The sequence below is a fragment of the Muntiacus reevesi genome, chromosome 3 (assembly GCF_963930625.1).
Source record: "Muntiacus reevesi chromosome 3, mMunRee1.1, whole genome shotgun sequence".
In the NCBI taxonomy this organism is placed as follows: domain Eukaryota; kingdom Metazoa; phylum Chordata; class Mammalia; order Artiodactyla; family Cervidae; genus Muntiacus; species Muntiacus reevesi.
Window position 1 is genome coordinate 140,980,254 of NC_089251.1, and position 19,055 is coordinate 140,999,308.

General features: G+C 40.1%; 1 protein-coding gene across 1 annotated transcript in view; it reads left to right on the plus strand.

Annotated features, from left to right (window-relative positions):
* Positions 1–488: 488 nt before the first annotated feature.
* Positions 489–19,055, plus strand: part of DYTN (dystrotelin) — a 73,900-nt gene continuing 55,333 nt past the window's right edge. Inside the window, 3 exon segments of the mRNA XM_065928926.1 lie at positions 489–507; positions 14,996–15,070; positions 17,896–18,097. Coding sequence (XP_065784998.1) covers positions 489–507; positions 14,996–15,070; positions 17,896–18,097 — 296 coding nt within the window.

Genomic DNA, 19,055 nt, shown 5'->3' on the forward strand with positions numbered 1-19,055 from the left:
GGATCTGTTTCCAGTTTCTGAGATACAGTTCGAAATCCCTAGAGATGCTGCTGTCGCTGGGCAGTCAGAACAGGACATTGACTCTCCATAGGAATGCCACGTCTGACAATGTTACTACTCAACTTGTCCTTCTTCCAAACCTGCTGAGTCCGACTCTGTGCAACCCCGTAGACGGCAACCCATCAGGCTCCCCCGTCCCTGGGATTCTCCAGGCAAGAGCACTGGAGTGGGCTGCCATTGCCTTCTCCGCCCTAGAGAGGGGGCCCATAGTAAAAACCATCCCCTGCTTTCCTATTTTTTATCCTCCAGGAGATTTCGGTCTCTCTGAACACCTTGTAGTCATTGCTGCACAGGTAAAAGGACTTTGCTTAGTTGTCTTTTTGCTTCCTATCCCACTTGAACCACTTCAAAACCTCCTGCTTAAAATATTGGTTTGCTTCCAGTTACACGGACCTTCTTCCCAATTGTCTTTCCAGGAAAGTCCTAAAATGAACCCAGATAAACAAGGTAAGTATTATTGTTAAGTCTCTGACCACAGTTCAAAACAACACAGATGTATTTTCAGACTTCCAAGTTGCAAAGGAGTGACATTTGGCAAATGCCTGGCTGATAAAGAAACTGTTGGGGATAGAGAAGATTTTTTCCTTTTTCTAAACAGAAATTCATAATATGTTGAGTATTTGGTCTGTGGCCCCCATAGCACCAAAAATAATTTAACAAAGACTTGATCTCAATGTAATTGCACTTTAAATTGCTATTCAAATACACAAAATAGCTCATCTCATTTATATATGTCTTAGTTTTTTATTATTAAAATGACATCATTGTAGGTATTTTAGTTTCACAGGTAAGTTTACAGTGCTACGTGAGGCCAACATTGGAAAACAGAGTTCCCTGGTGATCCAGTGGTTAACACTTCACCTTCCAAAGCAGGGGGTGTGGGTTCGATCCCTGGTTGGGGAGCTAAGATCCCACATGCCTCACAGCCAAAGAAACAAAACATAAAACAGAAACGATATTGTTAACCCACGCAATAGAGGCTTTAAAAATGGTCCACATCAAAAAAAAAAAAAAAATCTCAAAACAAAGTTGGGAGAAAAAAGCTCACAGCTGTTACTATATGAATATTTGACATTTGATATATGGACAGGGGGAAACTGATTCCCTCTGCTTCCAGCATCTCTGAATGCCAGGGTAGACCCACGATCAGCATGTGGTAGTTTTATTTCAGGATCTAGTAGCAGCCTTATTCCTCTGGCTAAAATCTAGATTAACTTGGCTGTTTTATGTAAAATTCTGCATGCTCCTAAGTTATTTATCTAAAACAGCATTCTGAATATTTCAAATTATCTTTGAATTTCTAAAATTGGGTCTTCATACTAGTTAAGCTTCACACAAAGCAGTAGATAATGTATTCAAAGCCCACTTTTCTCTCTCTAAAGGAGTTTTCCTACATGTAGTATGTCTGCATCAGAATCGCTGGAGGATTTGTTCAAATGCTGGGCTCTACCTCCAGTGTTTGTGACTCAGTAGACCCAGAGTGGGGACTGAGAACATGCATTTCTAACTAGTTCCCAGGACATGCTAATGCTGCCCACCTAGGACCACACTTGGAGGACAACCGGGCTAATATATCCTTGGATCATCCAACTACATGAGGGACTGCTGAAAGAAATTTTTATTCCATTCTTAGTATCTGTAGAAAATGACACATATTTATTTGGCTAAGTTAAAATATGAGTCGTTTAAAGCAAAACTTGTTCTCCAGTTAAATTGCTTCCATGAGCAAGACCATATGTAGCTTATGTTATTATTTCTTTGAACATTGCACATTATTTTGTTTATAGCTTTGGGTCTGATACATCCAGCAATTTCTCTTCTTTTCTTGAGTTTTCTCCTACCAGCAGGAGAAAAAAAAGAAAGAAAAAGCCTTGAGGAAGCAGGACTGCTGGTGAATCACCTGGGATACTCATTCATTTTCCCCACGTACTCTATCACAGCTTGCCATGTTATGCTGCATAGCTTCATCAGATGACACTGCAAAACATAATTTGACAGGAGTGTGATGGGCCAGATGGTGGAGTAGCCGTAGAATCACTCTTCCACCACGAGCAGCATCTGGGAACCTGCAGACTCCCTAGTTTCCTGATTCTTTGTGTTCATTTGGTGCATCTGAGAGGAATCAGGGCACGAAACTTGGCCACTTTCCAAAAGGAAAACCAATGTTGTACATTACATTTTTATAAGTCATTTCCACACGATGGTGGCTACTCTCCATGTGTTTTCCTTCTCCAGACATGGAGCAGAGAGGGGTGACTTCTTCCCTTCTCTAACACTGGACTCTTAACTGAAAGCTAAGCCTTTTTAAAACTTCAGGAAATAGTAAACAGAAGAGTTAAACTGTAGGTCTCTGATATGGTTATACCTGTTCAAAAAAGAATTTTAAAAATATGGAGGGTTTTAAAGTAAGCTATCTTGTTTAATGACAGTGTTAGGCACAGCCCACATTCCCCAGAGGTAGGTGTCTTTGGGACTTCCCTGGTGGCTTAGATAGTAAAGAATTTGCCTGCCATACAGGAGAACTGGGTTCGTTCCCTGGGTCAGGACTCATGATCGTATATTGATCATTGAATCAGTGTATGTTTAGAAACAGGTCAGAGGTGTGCTCCAAGGCCTCAAGAGTGGGTCTGACCTGGTTCAGTGCCATAACACCCTTGAGTGGCTTAGAATAGTGCCCAGCACTCAGTATCCACAGGTGGAACAGTTAGGACTTTAAGCCACACCACTCAAGGGCAAGAAACATCTGCTTGTTTGTTTGTTTTTTACTTTTTGGCCTCGCCCCATAGCATGTGGGGTCTTAGTTACCTGATCAGGGGCTGAACCCATGCCCCCTGCATTGGAATCATGGAGTCTTAACCACTGGGCCAGCAGGGAAGTCCTGAAACAGTCCTTTCTGAACCAAAATCAAATCATCGCTTGGTATGAAATTTAGACTGAGTTGTCTGGGAAACAGCCATCTTATAACAGAAATAACTCAGATTTTAATCCTGAAAATCTGGTCTCAAGTGTTCAAAACATCTGGTCTGAAGTGGCATCGTGGCTGCCACTCACCCTGCTCTTTGCCTTTGGAATCCACTTGAAGACATGGGACTCCATGTCAAGACTGGACACAGAAATCCTTGCCAAGCCTAGTGGCTGGTCTCCCTGGTGACACCACACAGTCATTCCCTCCACCCAGGAAACTGCTCATAATAGTAAGGGCAGCCCTGGAATCAGCCCACAGATTTTAACCCCAGTTAGGCATCTCCCACTTACCTGTCCAGCAGTTAGCTTCTTTCCCACCCCAGGGAAAAGAGAGTCATAGCTAGAACAACACTAACATCAAGATTGGTTTTCAAAGGCAAGGGAGATTCTAGAATGTCTGGATGTATATGGGTTAGGGCTGAGGGGCCAGGACAGTGGAAGAGGTTGAGATTCAGGCTGTGGGCGAACCAGCCAGGTGATATTTACCACAGAAAAGTCCCTCTCAGAGGCAACCTGCTCTGCTGACCGTCCTGCATCCAGTCAGTTTCTTCTGGTGAAGCAGTGCACCTATTTTCTTGTGGAAGAACAACATCCCCCTGCTCTTAGCCCATGTAATTGTAGTAGTGTTGATTCCAACTCTCCCGGGCGTGGATGGCATTGATTCTTGGATGGGCCTTTCATACTAAGGCCTGAGTGGGTTGAATTCGGGGTGGCCCCCTAAGCCCTGGCCCCTTAAAAGATGGTAAGGAGTAAAGAGAACTTAAGCCTCGGAACACACACAGAAATGGAGGTGGAAACATTGCCTTTTCATTCTTTTAATTCTCCCACTACTGTGAGAACAAGGAAGGAATTAAAATCACCATAATTTATCCTGCTACATGTTTTTGAACCAATGAAATCTCCCTCCTTCCCCCCAATAAGTCCTTGTTTTGTTTTGTTTAGCGCCTACTGTGTTTCTAGTCACAAACACTTCTCTAGCACACAGACCACTTATTCCCAACTGCCTGAGTTTTATAGTAATCAGCTGACAATACGTTTGAAAATAGCTTTATTTTCCTCAAGGCGTCTTCCCTTCAGCATAATCAATACAAGTCACTCCTGGACTCAAAGCTTGTGTGCATCTGAAATCTTGCCTGGCGGTTCTTTCCAAAGTGTGTGACTGGTCGCCTCTCTCAACGGCTGCCGCACCAATTTCAAATCTTCATCATTCCTCAAGTTTTCTGCTCACCGCCTCCTCCTAATTCTGAGTGAATTTGTTCCTCACCTCAAAAAGAAAACAGAAGCCCTTAGAATGCCCTCTTCTCCCTAGCCATCATCATCTCCATATATTTCTTCCTCTCAGGGAATGAGCTTCTCACCAGAGCTAATTCCTTCACCTATGTATCTTCTCCCAACCACTGCCTCTACCTCAGGGATTGTATCAGTTAGCTGTATTGCAATGGCTTGTGGGAGAAAACAGCTCAAAGAGGCCTTATTACCTTGTTTAATTAATGACCCAAGGGAGGACTAGCTTGCTCTGCTGCTTTCTTTGGCTTTCCCTTCTTGTCCTTCCTCTTGGGTTTCTCTTCCTCCTGTTACTTAAGTGATTATGTTTCTCAGGCATACTGTTACTTAGCCTAATTTTATCTTCACTTAAAGCATTTTTCTTAGACAGCCTAATAGTTGAACATGCTTTTGCCCAAAGCCAGCGCCGCTGACTCCTAAATTCTATCCCATCCCAAATAGCAACCCTGACCTCCAGACACAGAATCAAAAATCGAGGCCTGTTCAGCACCCTAAACAGCTCTCCTCGCCCAGCCAGTATTCTCGAAAACTGAGCTGTCAGCCTGGTAGCCACTAGCCACATGTAGCTATCAAGCCCTTGAAATATGGTTAGTCCAAAATGAGATGTGCTACAAGTGTAAAAAAGACAGGAACAATAGAAAATATCTTAATAATTTTTATGTTGGTTACATCAGTTCAGTCAGTCGCTCAGTCGTGTCCGACTCTTTGAGACCCCATGGACTGCAGCACGCCAGGCTTCCCTGTCCATCACCAACTCCCAGAGCTTGCTCAAACTCGTGTCCATCGAGTCAGTGATGCCATCCAGCCATCTCATCCTCTGTTGTCCCCTTCTCCTCCTGCCTTCAATCTTTCGCAGCATCAGGGTCTTTTCCAATGAGTCAGTTCTTCACATCAGGTGGCCAAAGTAATGGAGTTTCAGCTTCAGCATCAGCATGTTGGTCACATGTTAAATAATAACTTGATAGACTGCCTGCTTGCTTAGTCGTGTCTGAGTCTTTGTGACCCTTTGGACAGTAGCCCGCCAGGCTCATCTGTCCATGGTGTTTTCCAGGCAAGAATACTGAAGCGAGTTGCCAGTCCCTTCTCCAGGGGATATTTCTGACCCAGGGATCAAAACTGAATCTCCTGCATCTCCTGCATTGCAGGCAGATTCTTTACCCACTGAGCAAAGATTAGATCAAATGAAATACATTAAAATTAATCTCACCTGTTTCATCTTAAAATGTAGCTGCTAAAAATTTAAGCTGGCATATTTGACACATACTGTATTTCTCCTATTGGACAGCAATATTCTAAAAGGTTCTCATGGCTACTCATGATGCTAGGAAATCTCTTTAAGCTTCTTATTTTCCCCACCGTGTGGAACCTTCTGGCTGTAGCCCAGCATTCCCAGTTTCTGACCTGTTACCTTTCGCCTGGCCTCTGCTTGATCTCCAAGCCTTCTCAGAAAGACATCTTGACCGACATGTATACCTGATCTCTCAGATCACCTTAGTTCCAGGCTCTGCAGTTCAAGGACCATGCCCTGCATTTCAAGCCCAGGCCTCAGGGGCCAAGTCCATGTTCCACATTCCTGGATTCCCAAGTGTCTGAGAGGAGGTTCCAACTGCCTACTAGACATCCCCATTCAGCTGTCTTGTAGAAACCTCAAACTCAGAGGTTAAAAAATGAATCCCCCTTCCACCTCTATGTGCAAACTTTTTCCTCCCCCATTATTTCCTACACTTGAACTCCCTCCCACAATCAATCAGCCATAAATCCCTGTCAATTTCACTAGCAAATTATGCCTCATATTTCCCTGCAATTTTCTCTCACTAGCTCCATTCAGATCCCTATCATGTTACAGAAAGTAAAAAACTAAACCCTTCCCATAATGTACTCCTGTCCCCAGATAAATAAAGTTTGATAGAGAGTTTTACAAATTCATGTTTAACTCTGTAGTACATTCTGGTATTATTTTTGTTTATGATCTGAACTGTGGTACCTATATCATGTTTTTTGAAAGAGTTATACATCCGATAGTCTCAACATTATTATTAAATAAACTATCATTTCCTCATTGGTATAAACCACTGATATAAACCACCAATATAAAAGGAAGTTGTTGATTCTCATTGAGTTAAAATATCATATTTATCATATGCTAAAACCCTTTGTATACATAGGTCAGTTTCTGATTCCTTCCTATTCCATTACCCTATCTTTCCCTGAAATAAATACACATTGCATTTATTCTTACAGATTAATTTTATATTGTTTTGTCAAGTTCCAAATGATAACTGGAATTGGGGTTGGAATTGCCTTAAATTTTGGGTTTCCCTGGTGACTCAGTCAGTAAAGAATCTACCTGCAACGTAAGAGACTGCCTGCAATGCAGGAGATCTGGGTTCCATCCCTGAGTTGGGAGAAACCCCTGGAGAAGGAAATAGCAACCCACTCCAGTATTTTTGCCTGGGAAATCCCATGGACTGAGGAGCCTGGGGGGCCACAGCCCTTGAGGTCATAAGAGTTGAACACAATACAGGTACTAAACCACCAACCACTACATTAGTTTAAATTTATAGATTCATTTGGAGTAGAGTTCACATTTTTGTGATATTGAGCTTTCCTATCCAGGAATATCCAGGAATGGAGGAAGTAGATGTCTCCATGTATTCATATTATCTTTAATGTCTTTCAATAAAACTTTATAAGGTCTTGTACATTGTTTCCTGTACTTTAGACTTTTTTAGATGTTAAAATTACCTATTCTAATTATTGTTAGTTTAAAACAATAGTCCTCAAATTATAGTTCCAGGACTGAAAGCACAAGCATCGCCTGAGATTAGAAATGCAATTCCCAGACCCACTCCAGACTCTGGGGGTAAGATCAGCAATCTGAGGCAAGATAAATTTGAAAACCACTGATACAAAAGGAGCTCTTGATTCTCCAGCAATTGTCCTAAATCCAACCAACTTGCAGATGATCATCATGAATTATCTAAATAGAGATCATCCATAAATCTCTTCCTTCCCGAAATTCATAACTCTTTTTTTTTTATGTTTCTGTAGATTAGAATTCCAAAACAAGGACAGCAAATAAATTCCTACTCTATTATTACGTACCAGCTCCAATGGACTGATACTGACATTCTGGAGGGCTGTCCTTCAAGATCTACCCAGGAGACTCTGCCCCGTCTGGCACAGTGTGGAGGGCACAGAGGTGGCCCTGATGCCCTGAGGTTTGTCTCTCTGCTTCAGACTAGTACAGGCTCATAGTGGTGACATGGGCGTGGGGCCAATTCTTCTCCTAGTTGAACTGGGGTATCTTTTGTCTACCACATTTATTAAAATTTGTCTTTTATTTCTGACATTTTAAGTATGTTTCCTTCTCTTCTGAGATCATGTCCCATGTATCATGTATCAAGATCAGTTTTTAAAAATCAAAGTGGCTTTAACCAACATATTCTGAGAATTCACTGATTCAATAGGTTTTTTCCTTCTTTTAATATATAAACCAACTGTTGAATAAATTTTAAATTCCTAAAATAAATCTTTATATATACTGGAACATAATTTTTAATATGTTCTTGAAAATGTTTGATATGTTTATCTTTGCTTTCACCTTATATAAGATATGTTTTTTTTTTTTATATATCTGATTTAGGGGAAAGTTAGATGATACATTAGACTTTTGAGTTGATACTGGAACAATTCCATATTAGACAATTTTCCTTGGCCAGTTACACCAATTTCCTTCAAAGCTTCAACCCAGAATTTAATTCAGTTAAATTTTTCTCAGTTATAACAGTGTAATTTTTTCAATAAATCTTTATCAGATATTAGTATTACAGTTATGTCAGTGTCCTAAAATAAACTGGGAAATTTTCTGAGTATTTCCAGTTTTTAGAAGAGTTGTATAAAACTAATTCCCCAATTCCTTGAAAGTTTAAAGGAATTTGCCTGGAAAACCATCTCTTCTTATGGTTGTTTATCTTTGAAGGCTGTTTCTCCTTGTTAAAAATCTTCTGTAGTAACTAATCTTTCAACTATTTTTAGTGAATTTTGATGATGTCTATTTTCTATTGCATATATGTTTTCAAATTTGTTGGTATAAAATTATACAGAACTTCTTTCCATTTTAAAATATTATCTGTATCTGTAAATATAAAGATTTTCTCATTTCTAATGTTTTATATTTTTTCCTTCTCTATTCTTGTCAATTGTTTGCTTAATTTACTTTCCTTACCAAAAAAGTCAGTTCCTGTCTCCCCCAACCAATTCTATTACTATTCTGGTTTTGCAGCTTAGATACTTATAGTATTGAGAGTCATTTTTTTTTCATCTTTTTAGTCCCTAGATAGTGCTAAATTTCAACTTTGATTTCTAAATTGACCTCATGATATTTAGAAAAAGTTTAAAATATGTTTCACAATGACAACTTTAAAAAAAAATCTTTTCATTGATTATTTCTAGTTTTATTGCATTGTGGGCCAGAGAACGTGTCATTTCTCTAGTTCTGTAATATTTCTGCTACTTTTGAAATTCATTAACTTTTCCTTGTGGCTGAATTATGATCAATCCTATCATCTGGACCTGAGTCATTGAAATAAATTCTTATTTCTAATTTCACCAGTAATCTGTTCTTCACAGCTGATGGAGTGAGCTTTATAAAGTTTCTATCAATCCCCAGGAGGACTTCCTTGGTGACTCAGTGGTAAAGAATCTACCTGCCAATGCAGGAGATGCCGGTTCGATCCCTGGGTAAGGAAGATCCCCTGGAGAAGGAAATGGTAATCCACGCCAGTGTTCTTGCCTGGGAAATTCCATGGACAGAGGAGCCTGGGCAGGCTATAGTCCACAGGGACACATGACTTAATGACTAAATAACAACAGCATCAATCAATTCCATGCTTGCAAGAAAACTGCAAGCTCTTTAACGAACTCACACCAACCTACCCCATGCCATCCCTCCCCCAGTTCTCTGATCAGCCAGACTAATCTCCTTGGTCCCCATACACCTGTGCCTTTGCACCAGCTCTTCCTAGACCTGGAAAATGCCATTCCCCCAAACCCTTCACCTGACTTAATGCCCTGAAGATTTCCTATTTCTCCTTCAAGAGTCAGCTCTCACTTCATCTCCCCTGAGAAATCATCTGTCTGCACTCCTATGTGTTTAGTCCTATTATCAGTTCAGTTCAGTTGTGTCCAATTCTTTGCAAAACCATGGACTGTAGCATGCCAGGCTTCCCTGTCCATCACCAACTACCAGAGTTTGCTCAAACTCATGTCCATCGAGTCGGTGATGCCATCCAACCATCTCATCCTCTATCATCCCCTTCTCCTATTGCCATCAATCTTTCCCAGCATCAGGGTCTCTTCAAATGAGTCAGTTCTTCACATTATGTGGTCAAAATATTGGAGTCTCAGCTTCAGCATCAGTCCCTCAAATGAATATTCAGGACTGATTTCTTTAGGATGGACTGGTTGGATCTCCAAGGGACTCTCAAGAGTCTTCTCTAACACCACAGTTCAAAAGCATTAATTCTTTGGAACTTAGCTTTCTTTATAGTCCGACTCTCACATCCATGCATGACTACTGGAAAAACCATAGCTTTGACTAGATGGACCTTTGTTGGCAAAGTAATGTCTCTGCTTTTTAATATGCCATCCAGGTTGGTCATAGCTTTTCTTCCAAGGAGCAACAGTCTTTTAATCTCATGGCAGCAGTCACCATCTGCAGACCAAAAAAGAAAGTCTGTCACTGTTTTCATTGTTTCCCCATCTATTTGTCATGAAGTGATGGGACTGGATACCATGATCTTAGTTTTCTGAATGTTGGGTTTTAAATCAACTTTTTCACTCTCCTCTTTCACTTTCATCAAGAGGCTCTTTAGTTCTTCTTTACTATCTTCCATAAGGGTGGTGTCATCTGCATATCTGAGGTTACTGATATTTCTCCCGGCGATTTTGATTCCAGCTTGTGCTTCATCCAGCCCACCATTTCTCATGATGTACTCTGCATATAAGTTTAAAAAGTAAGGTAACAATATACAGTCTAGACGTACTCCTTTCCCAATTTGGAATCAGTCTGTTGTTCCATGTCCAGTTCTAACTGTTCCTTCTTGACCTGCATACAGATTTCTCAGGAGGCAGGTCAGGTGGTCTGGTATTCCATTCTGTTTGAGAATTTTCCACAGTGTATTGTGATCCACACAGTCAAAGGCTTTGGCGTAATCAATAAAGCAGAAATAGATGTTTTTCTGGAACTCTCTTGCTTTTTCTATGATCCAACGGATGTTGGCAATTTGATCTCTGCTTCCTCTGCCTTTTCTAAATCTATCTTGAACATCTGGAATTCCACAGTCCATGTACTGTTGAAGGCTGCCTTGGAGTATTTTAAGCATTATTTAGAAGCGTGTGAAATGAGTGCAATTATGCGGTAAATTGAACTTTCTTTGTCATTGCCTTTCTTTGGAATTGGGATGAAAACTGACCTTTTCCAGTCCTGTGGCCACTGCTGAGTTTTCCAAATTTGCTGACATATTGAGTGCAGCATTTTAACAGCATCATCTTTTAGGATTTGAAATAGCTCAACTGGAATTCCATCACCTCCACTAGTTTTGTTTATAGTGATGCTTCCTAAGGTCCACTTGACTTTGCATTCCAGGTTGTCTGGCTCTAAATGAGTGATCACATCATTGTGGTTATCTGGGTCAAGAAGATCTTTTTTGTATAGTTCTTCTGTGTATTTTTGCCACCTCTTCTTAATGTCATCTGCTTCTGTTAGGTGCATACCATTTCTGTGCTTTATTGAACCCATCTTTGCATGAAATATTCCCTTGATATCTCTAATTTTCTTGAAGAGATCTCTAATCTTTCCCATTCTATTGTTTTCCTCTATTTCTTTGCATTGATCGCTGAGGAAGGCTTTGTTTTAATCTCTCCTTGCTGTTCTTTGGAACTCTGCATCAGATGGGTATATCTTTCCTTTTCTCCTTTGCCTTTAGCTTCTCTTATTTTCTCAGCTATTTGTAAGGCCTCCTCAGACAGCCATTTTGCCTTTTTGCATTTCTTTTTCTTGGAGATGGTCTTGATCACTGCTTCCGTGAACCTCCGTCCATAGTTCTTCAGGCACTCTGTTTATCAGATCTAATCCCTTGAATCTATTTCTCACTTCCACTGTATAATCGTAAGGGATTTAATTTAGGTCATACCTGAATGGTCTAGTGGTTTTCCCTACTTTCTTCAATTTAAGTCTGATTTTGGCAGTAAGGAGTTCATGATCTGAGCCACAGTCAGCTCCTGGTCTTGTTTTTGCTGACTGTATAGAGCTTCTACATCTTTGACTGCAAAGAATATAATCAATCTGATTTCGGTGTTGACCATCTGGTGATGTCCATGTGTAGAGTCTTCTTTTGTGTTGTTGGAAGAGGGTGTTTTCTATGACCAATGTGTTCTCTTGGCAAAACTCTGTTAGCCTTTGCCCTGCTTCATTTTGTACTCCAAGGCCAAATTTGCCTGTTACTCCAGGTATTTCTTGACTTCCTACTTTTGCATTCCAGTCACCTGTAATGAAAAGGACATCTTTTTAGGGTGTTAGTTCTAAAGGTCTTGTAGGTCTTCACAGAACTGTTCAACTTCAGCTTTTTCAGCGTTACTGGTTGGGGCATAGACTTGGATTACTGTGATATTGAATGGTTTGCCTTGGAAATGAACAGAGATCATTCTGTTGTTTTTTAGATTGCACCCAAGTACTGCATTTCAGACTCTCCTATTGACTTTAATGGCTACTCCATTTCTTCTAAGGGTTTCTTGCCCATGGTAGTAGATATAATGGTCATCTGAGTTAAATTCACTCATTTCAGTCCATTTTAGCTCACTGATTCCTAAAATGTTGTTGTTCACTTTTTGTATCTCCTGTTATAACCCTATTATAAACCTATATATTTTGTTTCTCTCTTGACATTGAGAACTCCTGTTTTTCTGTAATGCCCTCAGTACCCAGCATAATACCTAGGACCTCATAGTCACTCAAATCTTGGGTATTTTGTGTACACGAGAGGGGGACAAATTAATGAATATATAAACAAATATGAATAGCTATTTTATGTTGCCTTAACTACAGATGTCTCTATAAGCAAGCTTTCACACATAGTAGAAACTTGAGAGATACTTTCTAAATTTGTGGTGTTTTTTTCTACAACTATTCCTTCAGACATTCATTTAACAAATATATATCATCTATTCCTTTGAAGACACAGATGATTCAAGCAAGAAGATCCCATCAAAGATTGGCCACTAGAGAGAAATGAGCATAAGGCAAAATAGAGAAGGCCATGGGCTGGGAGAGAGGTCAGCTGTGGCAGTGTGGGAGTGCCGAGTCAGAGAAAGAATAATCATGGGCTTTCATGGGTCGCCACCACCATTTCTACCAGCATCATCTAAAATGATAGCAAGCACCTGTAACGTCCAAGTGTGACTTGCAACCCATTTATGTGTCATGAAATCAGTTTAAATGGTTAAACTAGAACTTTTTTTTTTCATGTTTATGTAGGTTATTTATTTATTTATTCTAAATTTGAGAATTTTAAGTCTAGATAATATGAATTCAGTGGTCAGTGGCATTCTTTTAGATTTTCCTTTTTCTAGAAATGAAGACTAATCATTTCAGTCTCAACCAATCAAAAGTTCTATTTTGAGGTTGTTATATGTCTCTTAAACAAAATTCAAATTTGAAAGATCAGTGAAACAAATTAAATTGTAAGTCTTCAGCAGAAGTAAGAGAGATGATTATCTGTATTTTCTTTTTTAAATCATGTGAATACCCTAGGAGGAGAGTAATGTGATCCCTGTTAATCTGATGAATACACTGAAGATCAAAGTAAACTAGTTTCCCCAAAGAAAAAAGGAAAGAATGGACCTAGATATGGCTCCAGCACTTTCTCTTCTCCACACTGTGAAAGGGGTGAATACATACTCAGTGCCTGGTAAGTGCTCAGAAATGCTAGCCACTTTTGTAGTGATGCTGGTGGTGTTAAAAGAAGGTATATTAATAATTCTTTTCTGATTATAAAAGTAACATGTGCTCTTCACCAAAAATTTAGGTAATATTGACAAGTAGGAAGAAAATAACCAAGAATTCTAGCACTCACAGATACAGTGTTAACAATTTTGATGAATGCCACTAGAAATTAAGCTCCTTGTGGCAAGAATTTTTATCTGTTAACTGCTATGTTCAAGAGCCTGGACTTCTGCCAGGGTCATATAGCAAGAACTCAAAAAAATATGCTAAATGAATGGATGGATAGGTTTTTAGTCATTTTCATAGGTGCATAAATATGTGTGTACATATGAGTAGAATATGCTAACAATTTATATTCTACAGATAGTTTTTTGTCTTATTGTTTTGTTTCACAAGGTCATTTTATTTTTATATAAAAAGCGGATGGCTTCATAGAGGAGCCCTCCTCGTTGGGGGATTGCTTACTTAATGTGGGGCACTGAGGTTGCTCTCTAGAGCCACCTGCAGCCTAGGATAGTGTTGCTGTTTAAGTCGCTAAATTGAACCTATGGAGCATATAGCTCACCAGGCTCCTCTGTCCTTGGGATTTCCCAGGCAAGCATGCTGGAGTGGGTTGCCATGTTACAGGTGTTTGCTATCATTTTAGATGATGCTGGTAGAAATGGTGATGGTGACCCATGAAAGCCCACGATTACTCTTTCTCCAGGGGGTCTTCCTGACCAAGGGATTGAATCCATGTCTCTTATTTCTCCTGCATTGGCGGGAGGGTTCTTTACTGCTAACACCCCCTGGAAACCTTTTTTTTTTTTTTTTGGATCGCACCTCATAACTTTTTGGAGAAGGAAATGGCAACCCACTCCAGTACTCTTGCCTGGAAAATTCCATGGATGGAGGAGCCTGGTGCACTACCGTCCATGGGGTTGCAAAGAGTCAAACACGACTAAGCAACTTCACTTTCTTTCTTTTCTTTCATAACTTATGGGATCTTAGTTTCCTGACCTGGAATCGAACCTGGGCCCTCAGCAGTGAAAGCACAGAGTCATAACCACTGGACCACCAGAGAATTCAAGGATACTGTAGAACATTATTATTTGCTCCCAGGTAGGAAAGAGCAATGGGCTTCCCTGACGGCTCAGTGCTAAAGAATCTGCCTGCAATGCAGGAGCTGCAGGAGACACGAGTTCAGTCCCTGGGTGGGGATGATCCCCTGGAGGAGGGCGTGGCAACTCTCTTCCAGTATTCTCGCCTGGAGAATCCCATGGACAGAGGAGCCCGGTGGTCTACAGTCCACAGGATTGCAAAGAGTCAGACATGACTGAAGCGACTTAGTACCAGGAAAGAGCAATAGCCCTTGTTTTCCTCACTTGCAAAATAAAGCAGGGCTACATGCTCTCTTGCCTTTCCAGGTGGCTCAGTGGTGAAGAATCTACCTTCCAATGCAGGAGATATGAGTTCAATTCCTGGGCAGGGACGATCCCCTGGAGAAGAAAATGGCAACCCACTCCAGTATTCTTGCCTGGGAAATCCCATGAACAGAGGAGCCTGGGGGGCAGGGGGTACAGTCCACCAAGAGTCAGATATGATTTAGTGACTATGCAGCGTAACATGCTTGCTAGGATTTCCTTGCAAGATTTATCTTATGGGAGAGTCCTTTATCTATGATATTTCATGTTTTCTTTACAGATGCCCTTAATAGTATTGAGAATTCCACTTATAGAACGGCCTTCAAATTACAATCACTGCAAACCCTGTGTCAATGTAAGTACAGGCTTTCTTGAAACATTGAAATAATCTGACCCTGATACATAAAGTAAAATGCACAGAGAACCAAAAATTCCCTCATGTGAGTGACTGCTGAATCCAGAAGGTTGGACCTGTGCATGTACCCCCCTTGTAACAGAGAAGATGAAGTTGGTAAGATACTCCTGTGTATTCAGACTACATGCAGCTTTGCTAATTGTTTGTGGATGAGAATTTTAATTCTTAAAAAAATTTTTCCTACTTGTTTCTGGAATTTTTTTTTTTTTTTTGGTTTATTTTTCAGGATACCATTACGGATACAAAATAAAATCACAAAATAACTTAAACTTGTAGATTCAAATATAAACATTTCTAAATTCCTCCTACCACTTAAAATTTGCATTTTTAAGCTGTTCCTCCTATCTCTTTCTGAACCTGCAAAAGTAAGTTTGGAGGAATAATCCTCAAGCCATAAAGTTTAAAATTTTCTTGAGAATTTTCTGAACTGCTCTTTTGCATCAAATTTTATCTGATTGAATGTCACCATTTCTTCTCCTATATGGTTATAACTAGGTAAAACATGGTAAAATATAGTAAAATGTTTATCCTGTAAGAATTCTCCAAAACAAAATGACTTGGGTCCTGACTATGAAAAACAGGCATTCAGCATATCTAAAGTGTTGATTTCTAATAAGTTTTATATTGCATTTAAAAATCACTTCATGTGAAATGATTTATGACATTTATTATAGCAGATCTAAATGAAATTTTTTTACATATATATATATGTGTATATATAAAGGTTGAAATTTTTTTATATATTGCTTTCTGCCTAATAGGTTAGATAGACTAGTGGTTTCCAAACTGCTTCAGAGTGGACATGGGTGTGAAGTAGGATAAGAAAGTGTCAGCAAAGCAGGAAAAGGAAGTACAGGCAAGCCAAGAAAACCCAAAAGACCAACAAAAGTTGTTCCTGCACCAGAAAAATTCTGTTTTTCTCTATCCTTCATACTGCACTTCTGTGAAAGAATCCCTTTGAAGGAGGAATTCTTGGCCTAAAATTTTTTTATTCATGGATATAGATAAATCACTAATTCCAGAAATTCACAAAAGACAGAATACGCTCAATAAAAAATTCACCCTCAATTATGCTGTTTTCCTGGAGATTGTCTCCTAGTAAAGAAATTTAGCAGCCAGTGTTATACGAGCCTTCATCATTAATGCCTGTAACTGATGCAGTGTAATCTGAGGATGTACCTTTTTCAACTTTTTATTATACCTGGCATCAGAAACAGTGAGTATAAATAATACTCATGGGAAATAGTAACAGTACACACAGGAAGAAGCTGGAAACTTCTACCTATAGAAGATAGCCACACAAAAAATGGAAAACAAAAAGAAAAGTCCCAGACACCAAGATAAAGTGTATCGTGAGCTCCAGGCGGCAGGATCTGGGGAGCTAGAGAGCGTTGCTGCCCAAATCTGGTGGTGAGATGAATGGGCACCACTATTATCTGTTTTGCTGTAGTATAGAACTCTCTGCGGAAGACGCAGCCTCCTGTGTACTGAAAGCCAGGCTGAGGTGATAGGTTTTGCGATTGAATAATGATAAAAGAGTTTGCAGCCTCCACCACCTACAGCCAGGTTTTTATTAAAGTCACATCCCCAAACCTACCCCCTCACTTCCTTAGACTCTCCCCTTAAAAGCGATATCAGAGAGCAAATAAAAAATTTTATTATACTTGCTAGATTTCTCATCTGTGAGGTTGATTTACGAAGTAGACAGAAACGCGGGGTTTTATCACTGCACAAGCTGAAGCATTTTAAATGCCAGCAGCTCTTGGTGCCACTGACATCCCCATCTCTCAGATGGCACGAGTGGGTGTTTATTCATTTTGTCTGTCATTCTCCATCTGCAAGAAACCATAGGGTTAGTTCTATTTCATTCTCCCTTATCTTCATTGCCTTGTAACATTTTTAGGAGAATGTGATAAAAAATAATATGTAAGAAATAAACCATTATTTTTTGTAAGCAACCTTGGTTTTATTAAGTGCCTTCCAGGGTAGTAATACTAACGGGACCAAGAGCAAAAAAAATAAATATTACTAAGGCAAGAGTGAGACCTAAAGAGTCTGATAATTCAGCAACTGTTCTCTTATAAAGATCACTGGGTTTTTTAAGTAATACAAGTGTGTTTTAACACACAATATTCCTTCTCGAGCTAGGCTATGCACCAAGAAAAAAAGTTATGTAAACATGAAAGGTGAATTTTCTCAATCCACTTAATAAAGAGTATAAAAAATGCTTTCCCCAACTTATCACCAGTATTCTAATTTCCTCAGAAAGCTGTTTTTAAGCTTTTCATTTCTTTACCTTTTAATTTCCTACTTTAAAGTCACATCTTAGAGGTTATACTGGGAATATTGTTCTAACTTTCCTTCGCTAACAAACGCACTTTTCCAAAATCAAATCAACTGTCAGCATAGGAATGCCTTAATTATGTACAAGATGGTGACTCAGATGGTGAAGAATCTGCCTGCAATGTAGGAAGCCCAGGTTTGATCCCTGGGTGGAGAAGATCCCCTGGAGAAGGAAATGCATTCCAGTATTCTTGCCTGGAGAATCCCATGGAGAGAGGAGTGTGGCAGGCTTAGTCCATGGGGTCACAAAGAGTCTGACAGGACTAAGCGGTTAATACACTGTATCCAAATTGTGGTCATATGTAACTCCCTTAAAAACTAGCTGCCATAAAGGAATGTCTTATAGACTAGATGCTGTTTACTTTTTTTGAAGCCTTTTGTTCCCATCATAGATGACGCAGTGTTTTCTTTGCTTCCTGCAGTGGACCTGATTGGCAGTTCTCTGATTCAGCATGTCCTACTACGTCGGCGTCTCTGGGAGGCAGGAGAAAGCACCCTCTCTCTGCAGCAGCTTTTTCAGGCTCTGCAGGAGATGTTCCAGAAAGTCAGAGTGGAAAAACCAGGACAGGTGCACCCCAGGGCTTCGGAACTCACTCTGAGCCTTCTCACTACGATGTTTGACAGGTGAGAGATCAAGCTGTGATCTAACAGGGGATGTGCAGTTGCCTCCGGTCATTGACCAGCTGAGGATGTCTAATATTTGCTCAGGGTTTGAGGTCTAAGAAAGCTTCTTTGTTTTCCTCAAATGTATTATTCATTCAGAAGGGGAACAAAGAAGTCCATGCTTAACAACCTCACTAACATAAATGACTCATGCAAAGCAATAAGGAGGAAAATCCACATTTTTCATAAAAACTGCATTTCCACTCTAGAGAAGCATGCACACCTTTTTCTAAGGCAGTTACGCATCTATAGATACTAAAAATTACACTTTTTCTTGTTCAGTCACTAAGTCGTGCCTAACACCTTGTGACCCCATGAACTGCAGCATGCCAGGCTTCCCTGTCCTTCATTATCTCCTGGAACTTGCTTGAACTGATGTCCATTGAGTCAGTGATGCCATTCAAGCGTCTCATCCTTTTTCCCTCCCTTCTCCTCTTGCCTTCAATCTTTCCCAGCATGAGTTCCCGGTAATTTACTTCTTTGTTTATTTCTTTATAACCATTTGTTAGTTTCTGTTTGTGGGATAAGGTTGAATAACTCGCGCATAAATGGCTAACCTCTGTCTTAGTCTGCTTGGGTTGCTATACAAAAATATCATAGACCAGGTGACTTAACAGACATCTGTTTCTCACAGTTCTGGAGGCTAGGAAGTCTAAGATCAAAGGCAGCTGCAGACACTTGGGTCTGGTGAGAAACCACTTGCAGGCACTCAGAGGTCCGTCTTCTGGCTGTGTCTTCACGTGGTGGAAGAGAATGAAAGAGCTTTTGGGGTCTCTTTTATAGTAAGAGTAATCTAGTTCATGAGAGTTCCACCTTTGTGACCTAGTCATCTCCCCAAATCCTACCTCTAAACAGCCTCTCCCTGGGAGCTAGGATTTCAACATATGACTTGGAGAGGGAAGGTACATAAACATTTCCA